Consider the following 11264-nt stretch of genomic DNA (forward strand, 5'->3'; position numbering starts at 1 on the left):
GTTTGTAAATGTGTTGTTCAATAAAGCATTTTCAAAAAAAAAGGGCACGAGCGCAGCAGCATCCCAGGCGCGAGGCTTTTAGTCCCGCCCCCGCTGTTCTCTGGGTGGGCGGGGCTAAAGGAGACATCTGCGGGGAAGCAGTTCGACACAGGACCGTTACCGTCACAGCTGAGCAGCGGTGCCGAGTTCAGACCTCCAGCACTGTGAACATCACACTGAACACTGTATACAAGATAAATACCTACTTCAGAGGAGAGAAGTAGCTAAACTTGTCACCTGCCCGGTTTAACTCGCAGTGTGTTGACTTAAAGCAGCTTTGGGTTAGCTAACTGCTCGTCAGCTAGCATGCTGCTGTCTCATCACATCACACTTTTGGATTAATTTGATCTCGTCATGACCGAGTTAAGATGTCGGAAGACAGAAACTTTGGAGGGAGATAAAGAGGAGAATGAGCAACCAGATGAGCTGCAGACCACACGTAAGTTTAGCTAAGTTAGCTGTTTGCTAACTGGAGTAATGCGGTTAGCTTTCCTGTGCAGAAACGTCCAGTGTAAACTTTTTTCTCCAAAGAAATGTTAGGTCTTGAAAAAGCGTCTGATGTAGCTGCTAATCCAGGTGGGTTTGTCTGTTGAGCAGGTGTGAACACGGAGGATGAGGGGAATGTGGCCAGAGGTGAGGCAGATGATAAGCAGCTGAAAGATGAAGGTGGAAAAGAGGGGGAAGCTCAACATAAAGAGGAAGGGTCGAACAAAAACGAGCCATCTGTCAAAAGATCCAAGAGCTCGTCCACATGTAAGTTGATGTCCTATATATTATGTGTAGTATTGTATACTTTCAGCACTGCCCAATGTCAACCCTGTACAGCAACATACTGTAAGACTTTTGTAGGACTGTGTCACCTTGACTGTCAAATAAGCAACAGAATCAAAATGATCATGTAAAATAAACCAAATAATACATGTACATGTCATGTGTGAAGATTTCCCTTTATGTCAAAACTCCTATAAAAAATGTGTATAAAAATATTTTTATTGGTCTTATAAAACATATTCCTGTATCATGAGTTCAACACAAACATGTCTGTATATGCGGGCAGGAAGTTCTCTAACAGCAGCTAATACAATGTAGGGCTGCAACTAACGATTATTTTCACTATCGAGGAATCTGCCGATTATTTTCTAGTTGTTTGGTCCATAAAATGTCAGAAAATGTCAGCTACCTGTGATGTACTGTGTGTTTCTGGGCTCGTTGTTGTCGCTGGTTTATTTGCTGGTGTACTGCTGCACTGGTTCAAACCTAGACAATATAATAATATACAGTACTCTGCAGAAGTTTTAGGCACTAACACCTACTTGGCAGGTCGGTTGTTCCTGCATCTTGGAGAAGTTGCCACAGTTCTTTTGTGGACTTCGGAGTCTCAGCTGCTTCTGTGTCTTCATGTAATCCCAGACTGACTCCATGATGTTGAGATCAGGACCCTGTGGGGGCCAGACCATCTGTTGCAGGACTCATCGTTCTTTTTGGTGCTGAAGATAGTTTTTTTTTATGATTCTGGCTGGATATTTGGGGTCGTTGTCATGCTGCAGAATAAATTTGGGACCGATCAGACGCCTCCCTGATGGTGTTGCATGATGGATAAGAATATAAAATACCTAAAACGTTTGCACAGTACTGTATATATTCCATTTTAGTGTCAGCTATATGTTAAAGATTTTTCTATGTTATTATTTGTAATGCACAATTTAGTTGCCCAAATTAAACATGTCAGCTCTGGTTTGACTTTCAGTTTTGGGATTCACAGTTATGAACAAATAGACAAATTGGAATATTTAAACATATTTAGTGATGTATATCTTGATTTTTGCTATCTATATTTTTAATTGATTAATTGTTTGAGGTATTTGTTAAGAAAAAAAAAAGTCCACATTCTCTGGTTCCAGCTTCTCAAATGTGAATATTTTCTGCTTTCTTTAGTCCACTATGACAGTAAACTGAAGATCTTTGGATTGTGGACAAAACACAACATTTGAAGACGTCACCTTGGGCTTTGGGAAACAGTGATTGACATTTTTCACCATTCATTTTCTTCTTCACCAACCAACTAATTGATTAATTGAGAAATGATCAACAGATTCATTGATAATGAGAATAACCATTAGTTGCAGCCTGAAACTCAACAATAATATGGACTGAATTCATCTTTAAAAAGGGAGAGAGACACATTTCTACTGTCTAAAAGTGTTTAACAGTAACACACTTATTATTATTAATGTCTTACAAGTGATGTGTGTGTGTGTGTGACGTTAACTGTCATGCTTCTGCTCCTCAGCGGGGTTTCTGCAGCGTCTGGTGAGGGTGTTCTTTGGATGTCTGGCAGCAGTGGCTTGCGGGATGCTTTATGCCGGTTATCTCTCTGCCTATCATGACAGGAAGTACTGGTTTTCAACTAGACAGGTGGGTGACTCTTATATAGGTGTTTTGGTTGGATCAACTCACTGGATCAATGCCGTTTTCCACTTCAAGCACTTTACATGTTGTGTCTCAGGATCTGGAGCGTGAAATCACCTTCCAAGGAGGCAGCGGGCTCTATTATTACTACTACAAGCACATGCTGACAGCATCATCTTTTGAAAGAGGTACGGGTATTATTTTTACTTCTCTTTAATAAATATCTAACTGAATATAACATCAAAACTGACAACATTTCGATTTAATCACTTTGAAAATCACTCTCTTGTGTTGTACTCTACTCAACGGTTCCTATGTGGTTTCTGTTTTTCAGGCTTTTATGAGCTGACGATAGATAACAAGACTGTTTCAGGTCAGACCATCAACGCGGTGGAGCGTCTGTCTCTGTATCCAGAGCTCATTACAAGCTTCATATACAGAGTCACAGACAGCCAGGTCAGATGGCTCACACTGTTTGTGTTTGTTGAGTTCAGTTTTATAAAATGCTACAAGAACATTGTCTTTACTCTTAACAGTTTCTCCTAAATGTGTTTAGTTGTGACCATGCTACAATAATATGTGTCTTTTACTAGATGGTAAAACTTTTTGTATGATGGCAGATGTATGTGCATTTTTCACAACACATTATGGTACTAAATCACTACAATACCTTGTCACCAAGCAAATAAACACTGGATCCAGGCTTTTGCAGACTTGAGTCTCCTCCATTGCCAGAAGGATGTTTTGTTGCATAGCAAAGCAATGAATAATTTTTGAGACAGACTTCTTGCCTTTATTGGACAGTTATTGGCAAAGAGGCTGACAGGAAATGAGGGGAGAGAGATGGGTATGACATACAATAAGGGTCCCTTGCCGGACTCGAACTAGGGACATAGCAGTTATGTGGCATGCACAGTAACCGTTCAGCTACTGAGGCACTCCAAGACCATTGAACTTAAACTGGATTGTATTGTAATGCACTCTGACAAAGTCCTGCAATAGCCAGTGAAGTTTGCATGTTTTAAGTTTGCTTTTCTTATGAGCATAAAGAAAAAGGTGATAACTTTTCATTTAAGGAGCACAAATACAATCTGCTTTGTGGTTGTTTAGCGTGTGAAATAACTACAGATGCTCTTGCTGGTTTGTATTTGTTCAATATGACAAAAAAAAGAGAAACTGGCGAGGACATCATACTCCTGTAGCCAGCATCAATCACATCCACAACAACACAGACTAATTAATTGTTCTGGCAGAACAATTAATTAGTCTCAGGACAGCAGGATGACCTAAAACTGAGAACACTGTAGAAGTTTGACATTATTAGTATACAGGCATAAAAAGATAAAAGTATACTAGCTTTTTGATGTTTTTACTCACACATAATTGGTCTCAGCTGATATTTCTCTCCCTCTGCCTTCAGGATTTTGTGGAGCCAATCTATTTCTATATTGGAGCGGTTTTCGGCCTCCAGGCGGTCTACGTCACGGCCCTCTTTGTGTGTAGCTGGGTGATGAGTGGCACTTGGGTGGCTGGCATGTTGGCTGTGGCCTGGTATGTTATCAACAGGTGAGAGGAGTTTTGTCACACTGTTCACACCTCATACATTAAAGTGTTAAGTTTGTGCCTTATAATATTTCCTCCTTTCATCAAAGTGGATCAATATGGTGAAGCTACTTTCTTTTTATGACTGCTTCAAGTCTTGCTTGTGAACTTAATCATATTTGTGCTACTGTTAAGACAAAGAGAAGTCTGGGTGGTGAAGCTTAAAAATGCCTCCTGTTTTGAATCTCAAGTTCACTGCTTTATAATTCTGCTGTGGCTTATTTCTCCCTCAGACCAGATACAACCAAAGTGGATCATGCCATCCCACTGCGAGACAACTGGGCTCTGCCGTACTTTTCTTGTCAAGTAGCAGCTTTGACTGGATTCCTGAGTAACAACATCAGCTCTGCCACCGAGGTGATGACACTTATTTTTGAAATTATCCTTAAAAAAACTATATGTAACACTGTATTTACACATGCTAAAAATGACTTCTCTGTAGATGTTTTGCTATCTTACCATGAGTGCCACCACCTTCACCTTCCTCCTGGTCTGGGAACACAGCCACTATGTACTCTTCATCCAAGGCCTCTGTCTTTTCCTGCTTGACTCTTTTGACCTGGTGCCGCCACGTAAGGTAACCTCAATCCTGTGTGGTAGTTGAAAACTTGTTAATAAATGTAAGATATGTATACAGAGTTAAATTCTATTATCTTTTTAATTATAATGAGCTTAGAATATTCAAGAACAGATGTGTATTACCGGTATTTAGCAGGTATAAACACCTGTTTGTACAGTAAATATATGACTGTTTCTCTTCTCTTTCTGTGTGTCTTTCTCGTGTCTGGACAGATGGCTGACATTCACAAGGTGTACCTCAGCTCCTTGTTCCTGGCCTACTTGTTTCAGTTTCAGAACCCGACCCTGCTCAGCTCGCCTCTGCTCAGCCTGCTGATTGGCTCAGTGCTAGCGAGGTACTTCCAGGTAGAGTTAGCTGCTCCCTCACATCAGAGCTCAGTCAAATGACATATTACTTGTTTTTACTTGCATTGAATCTCAGCTGGTTGAACATTAGTGCTGGAGTCAGTAAATTGATTATTTGATGAGCAGAAACCTTCCTCGCCTGATTTATCAAGTTATAATGCTAGGATTCTCTCTATCATATCATTTAAATATGTAATACCTTCAATTTTATAGGGTCTGAATCAGAGGAACACCATCTCAGTGCTGTTTTCTGTTTCTATTCCAGCAAAAGATGAAGAAGGGACCTCTTGTGGCCAGAGTAATGAAGCTCTTCCTACATTTCCACCTCGTCTTCACCACAGGGATCACCTTCAGTTATTTAGTCAAGGTGAAGTTACAAGAAAATGGGTTAAGACCATTCAGTGGTAGTTATTATATAGTTATATTATGTTTTTGGAGAATAATCTTTGTCTTTTCCATTTACAGAAACTTATACCTGTAAGTGAAAGTGACTTCATATTGAAGTTCCTTGAAGTAAAATTTGGGCTCAACACAACAACGTGAGTGACAGACATTGCATTAAGAATTTAGACTCAAATTATGGATATGTGTCTCATGCACATACAATACAATGCAGGCAGAACTTTGGCAGCATGTAGTATCCTCTGTGGTTTTGAACAGTAGCCATATCAGTGAATATGCTATTTTCTGTCTCTATAATCTAATCTAAAGTAATCTAATAGCAATATTTTCTTTCATTCTACATTAGTGACTTTGTTACCAACTTCCTGCTGTGCCAAGAGAGTTTCCAGACACCCGGTCAGGACTTATTTCTGCGACTCACGCAGGCCTCAGTCCTTCCCTTCTACCTCCTGGTTCTGTCTGTCTGCCTGCTGTCCACCCTGCAGACCATTTACAGAAGACTCAGGTCAGAGGCTTGTGGTATTAATGACATTACTCTTTGAGCTGACGATCAAAAGGCTGATTAAGGGTCTTGTGGTGAGTAAAGACACATTCATCGTGGTTTTCACTTCCTTACAGCGGCCAGCCAATGAAAACCAACCTCAAACTAGAAGACGGACGAATAGGAGAGCAGCCAGAGGTCATCTATCATGTTTTTCACACACTGCTTTTTGGAGGCCTGGCTTTGCTGTTTGATGGGTACGTTTGGTAGTGAAAAATGTGTTTTCAGAATTTAGATTTTTAAAATATGTCTGTAGTTGATGAAGCTTTGATTCTGGCACAGCTGGAGACTGACTGTGTTCTTTCCTCCTGCAGGATGAAATACTTATGGACCCCGTACGTCTGCATGTTTACGGCGTTCGGTGTTTGTTCTCCAGACATCTGGATGACTGTGTTTAAGTGGCTCAAACTGAGGTCCATACACCCTGTTGTACTGGTGAGTGTCCACTGATATTCAGTCTTAACAGCAGACATAATCTATTTAAACATATTGACAATAAAAACAACAGTTTTGATGTTCAATTCACTCTCAAATAGTCAAATATGTCTTATTTTTGCTATTTACTAACCATATGTTACTTATGTTATACATCACCATAACACAGTAACCTAATTCACTAAGTTTATAAAAAATAGAAGTGACTCATATCATCATTACTGTAACTCAAAATAGCAGAATAATCTGAACAAATGAGGAATCATCCAGGTTCTGGTTTATATTGTGTTTTTGTTCTTTTGTTTCTCTTTTACTCTTCAGTCTCTGATCCTGAGCACAGCCGTTCCCACCATCATCGGTTTCAGTTTGTGGAGAGAGGTGAGATTTTTCGGCTTTTTTTATCTCACAAAGTTCTTTTTATTTTAGATATTTAAAGCCACATTACATCTGCTCTCTTCCGTCTTGCAGTACTGCCCTCGAGTCTTAGCGGAGTTGTCTGATCTGCAGGAGTTCTACGACCCAGATACAGTAGAGCTGGTCAGCTGGATCAGGTGAGTCATCTCATTCTTCAGATGTAAGATATACTTTTTTTTCCTCCAGGATATTATAATGGGTTTTTTTTTTAGATTGTTAGATGAGTTTGCTTGCATTGTCATAACTGTATTTCCAAAGATATCTGTTAAGTCTTTGTTGTGGCATCAAATGTCTTCTCTCCTCTCTCTTCCAGGACGCAGGCTCCGGCAGCAGCTGTGTTCGCAGGCAGCCCTCAGCTACTGGGGACAGTCAAGTTGTGTTCAGGTTCGGCGGTGACCAGTTTACCGCTTTACTCGGACATCAACCTGCTGAGGAGGACTGAAGATGTGAGTGTCTTAAACAGCTGAGAGACATTTATCATTAGGAGGAAAAACAGGAGACACTTAGAAAATAATTGAAAACGCGACTTGGTTTTTAAAAAGACTAGATTATATAAATCCTCAGGATATAAAGAAGTGATTGTTGAAGCAATTACTGATGTAAGAGATAACGTTTTTTTCCAGAATGTATTATAGTTATAAATAATTCATGTTATGTTGTTGCTTGAAGTAATGATAAATCATATATTTTGGCATTGGTCCCACAGATTTCAACATGTGTTACCATTAATAAGTTAGTAGCACTTTTTTAATAACCACTTCTTTTTTTTTCCTCCTCTCGTAGACTTACCAGGTGTATGCAATGAGATCTGCGGAGGACATATATAAGATTCTGACCTCTCAGAAGACAAACTATGTGATTGTCGAAGAGTCGATTTGTAACGAGCTCAGTCACAATAAGGGCTGCAAGATCAAAGACCTGCTCGACATCTCCAATGGACACGTGAGTCGCTCTTCTTCTACCGCAAGAGAAACGCAGAGCTTTTGATAAGAATTCAGTGAATAAAAACTTGAAAAGAACAGAATTCGTTATCTGGCGACCATGCAGTCTTTATATAATACATAAAAATCACCAGAGCTGGTAGGTTTTTATACAGAGAAGATTGTGCTAATTCTTTTCAGATCACTATGTGGTGGTTTTGCTCAATACATAAAATAATAACATACTACTACCATACAGCACTGAACATACTATAAGTAGATACTGAATAGACAGACATGCAAGTGCTGCTCTTATTTCAAAAGAAAGGTAATTACAATGAAGGGACTTAATGTAAATAAGGTCTACGTATCTTAACTTTCCTTTTCAAAGTCACAAAGAGGCCTCACTCTTGGTGTCGATAATGAGATGAGATATTAATTCATGATCTGTGTGCTCTCGTCCCATTCAGGTAGTTTATGACAAAGGAGAGATCTACTCCTTCTCGAAGCACGGGAGATTCTGCCACGAGATAAAGATGAACTACTCGCCCTACACGAACTATTTCACCAGAGTTTTCTGGAACCGCTCGTATCACGTCTACAAAGTGAACTCCGTCATCTCCTTTCAGTACTGACAGCAGCTTCCCCGCCTCCCCGCTGCTGAGACTTGACTTGAGCCCGTCTCCGCTCTCCTCCACATCATATCCACGGTGTAACACAAAGCACTACAACATGTGTGTTTGTGTGTTTATGTGTGTGTGTGCTCAGAAAAATGTCAAATCACTGTTTGCTCTGTCATCTGAAACGCTGCGGTGTGGACGGTGAAACTGCTAATTTGAACCAACAGGGATCTACTGAGCACATCGTTTGAAATCAACAGAAACGGACCCTGTTGCAGTTGAAATATGCCATATTAATTATTACCGTAATGTACTGTACTGTAGTTTTATAAGCCATGCGTTACTGTTACTGTGATGCATTTAATGAAGGGGGAGGTTAATATGTTGGTCTGCTTTGTACAGAGCAGCCGTTTTAGACTCATGATCTTTTGATGACAACTTGTATCATCATCTTGAGACAACAAATAGGGCTCATATTATCTCATTATGATAATGATTTAGTTATAATGATGATGTCTTGACATAATTGTCTTCTGATCCTAACTTAAATGTCTCTTTATCTTGGGATAATCATGGTCTATCAAGTTTAATCACGGAGTCATTGTTGTTGGCTTAAAGAGATCAAACATAGCAAAAATACAAGAGGATAACTTTAGTAGTGGTCTTACACATAATATTAGTATTACCGCCATTTGTTATCCTGAAATAATGTAATAATGATGTCTTGATCAGGAGAAAACAGTTCGATATTTGGAGACATGATTTAGTCTTGTAACTATAATCTTAAATCAATGAGCATCAACCACAACACTGTAGTTTATATCAAGAAGATTAGATCATATTCTGATCATAACAATCTAAAGATAATATGATAATCAAGACTTAAATTTAAATACTGGCAAGCATAGCTGCTCTCGCTCTGACACTTTGTGCTCTTGTTTCCTGACAGAAATACTTTATGCAGGGCATATTTATGTATGTATGTGTGTGTCGTATACTTTACATGTCGGCTGCTTTTATGCTTAGCTTTGATGGGGGAGAGTGTCTCCCTCTGTGGTGTGATGTCAGTCTGCTAAAGGGAAGTGGGCAAGTAAGGGTGATCAGACGACACCCTGCGGAGTTTAAGAAGAGTTTCAGGTTTCTCAAGTCTGTCTTAAAACAACAGTCAGATGCTCAAATTAACATTGAGACAGAGTTTTGCTCGCTGTAATCGTTCCTGCATTAGAACATCCCTTCCAAATGCACTTAAAATGTAAGTTATGGGAGACACAGCAGGTGAAAATGTATTTAAAAGTTTATCTGAAGATAATATGAGGCTTCAGCTAGTCAAATAAAGATGACATTGTCCACAGTTAGTCTTTTTTTAGCATAAAATTCCCTCTTTGTGTCTTTACGGACAGTGTTTTCCTGTTGAGCTGCAGTGAAAACCTCATAACAAAAAGAAGAAATATGGCACTAAATTTGGGGCGACTGAAGCTTCATATTAACAAACCTTTATTAATATTTGCACATTAGGTGGATTTTGACCCTTGTCACTTACATTATAAGTGCATTATGAAGAGATCTTCTAATAGTATGAACAAGAGGAATGATTACAACAAGAAAAACATGTCGAGGTTTGTTGACTATTGTTTTAGGACAGACTTGGGAAATATTATGAACCCGTCCTTTAAGAGTTCATATATATTATTTCTGCTGCCAGCCAGTGAATATATTTGTTAGAAGAAAGAGAAGTTTCGATATCAGATATGAATTGAAGAGTTGCTTCGCTCACCACGAACAGAAGATTAACGTGCTCTGCTTTTGACATTTTTTGTCTTTGATATAGAGCAGCTCTGTACATCACACATTGTATCACACTGGTGACCGACATGTTGATCCGACTACCCAGAACGATAGAAACAAACATCTGTGAACTTTCAGCCTTAAAAGGGTAGTTGAGGCTTGTTCTGAACTTATCTCTGTTGCTTTGCCTTGGTGACTTTTTTCTTTTTCTTCATCTCGATGCCTTACGTTGAGAGGAGGAGGGAACCGGCAGGTTTTGTCTGAAGGATCCGCCGTCGCTGCTGCTGCTGCTGCCATCTCTGTATCGATCACCTCTTCAGCCGTGTCTAAGACTGATCGTTTCACACTCCCCGTGTTTTGTTACCTGAAGTGTTTTCGGTGGTGAATTCCTCCTGGTGCTATCATGCAAGTCTTATCGATAACTGTCCCGCTGCAAAAGGCCATGTAGTGAATCTTAGGTTTTATTGAATTTCTGATGGAAGTTAACAGTGTGTTTGAGTTGATAAATACAAAACTGTCCATATGTTGCCACATTGTGATTTTTGTCCCGGTTTGTGCTGATTTAAATGTCTTTTTCATGTCATAAAACATTTCATTTGACTTATGTTGTCTTGATAAATGTGAAAGAGTTGCAGAGAAACAAAAATACAACTTCATATCTTACAGTTTATTTTCGCTTTTGCAATTTTCTTGTTTTCTGTTTCTTTTTACAAAGATCAGACTAAGCTTTTGATTGTGTCTCATTTTCATTTGTCATTTTTATCTTTTCTGTCACATTCTCTCTCACAGTTATTTATTAAGTATTTTGGCTGATTAGATCCTCTTTCAGGACAGTGTGTGCACAGACTGTCGTCACTCTCATGTTAACTTTTTTTTTACACTTGTTATGGTGGGAAATATCACACCTTCATCGTTATTTTAGTGACCAAGAATGTGGTTACATTATGTAATTCTCACCTAACCCCAATCTGATAAGAGGTCTAATCTGCCAGATCAAGTGAGAAAACCTGTGAGGGTGTGAAGGGTCTTTAATCTTTTCCATTTGAATTCTGAACTTTCACTTTCAGGTTTTAGATATACTGTCCATATTAAAAGAACCTTTTTACAGTATCAGTTGCCAAATAAATATCAAATTTCCTTGTTCAATGAGCTCCTAAAGTCCCTATAGATATT

The 11264-nt window shown here is 39.2% G+C and overlaps 1 protein-coding gene across 2 annotated transcripts; it reads left to right on the forward strand.

Moving 5' to 3' along the window:
* Positions 1–116: 116 nt before the first annotated feature.
* Positions 117–9048, forward strand: LOC121912683 (probable C-mannosyltransferase DPY19L4). Of its 2 annotated transcripts, none has more exons than XM_042434996.1 (19): positions 117–478; positions 634–792; positions 2330–2454; positions 2546–2636; positions 2783–2904; positions 3869–4014; positions 4284–4407; positions 4493–4627; positions 4843–4974; positions 5240–5341; positions 5440–5513; positions 5723–5881; positions 5995–6114; positions 6232–6352; positions 6674–6730; positions 6821–6903; positions 7080–7212; positions 7550–7708; positions 8157–9048. In XM_042434996.1, the coding sequence occupies exons 1-19, from the start codon at positions 394–396 to the stop codon at positions 8319–8321; spliced, it is 2292 nt and encodes a 763-aa protein (XP_042290930.1). In that variant the 5' UTR covers positions 117–393; the 3' UTR covers positions 8322–9048. The 2 variants fall into 2 exon arrangements, with proteins under 2 accessions (XP_042290930.1, XP_042290931.1); XM_042434997.1 differs by having other exon boundaries at positions 637–792.
* The last annotated feature ends 2216 nt before the right edge of the window (positions 9049–11264 follow it).

Source organism: Thunnus maccoyii, chromosome 15 (genome assembly GCF_910596095.1).
Source record: "Thunnus maccoyii chromosome 15, fThuMac1.1, whole genome shotgun sequence".
Classification (NCBI taxonomy): Eukaryota; Metazoa; Chordata; class Actinopteri; order Scombriformes; family Scombridae; genus Thunnus; species Thunnus maccoyii.

Excerpts from the sequence above, each read along its gene's own strand:
- LOC121912683 (XM_042434996.1), top strand. The coding sequence starts at position 394 with ATGACCGAGTTAAGATGTCGGAAGACAGAAACTTTGGAGGGAGATAAA. Across the intron at positions 4,628-4,842 it reads ACCTGGTGCCGCCACGTAAG|ATGGCTGACATTCACAAGGT; the intron begins GTAACCTCAATC and ends GTGTCTGGACAG. Across the intron at positions 6,353-6,673 it reads CCATACACCCTGTTGTACTG|TCTCTGATCCTGAGCACAGC; the intron begins GTGAGTGTCCAC and ends TTTACTCTTCAG.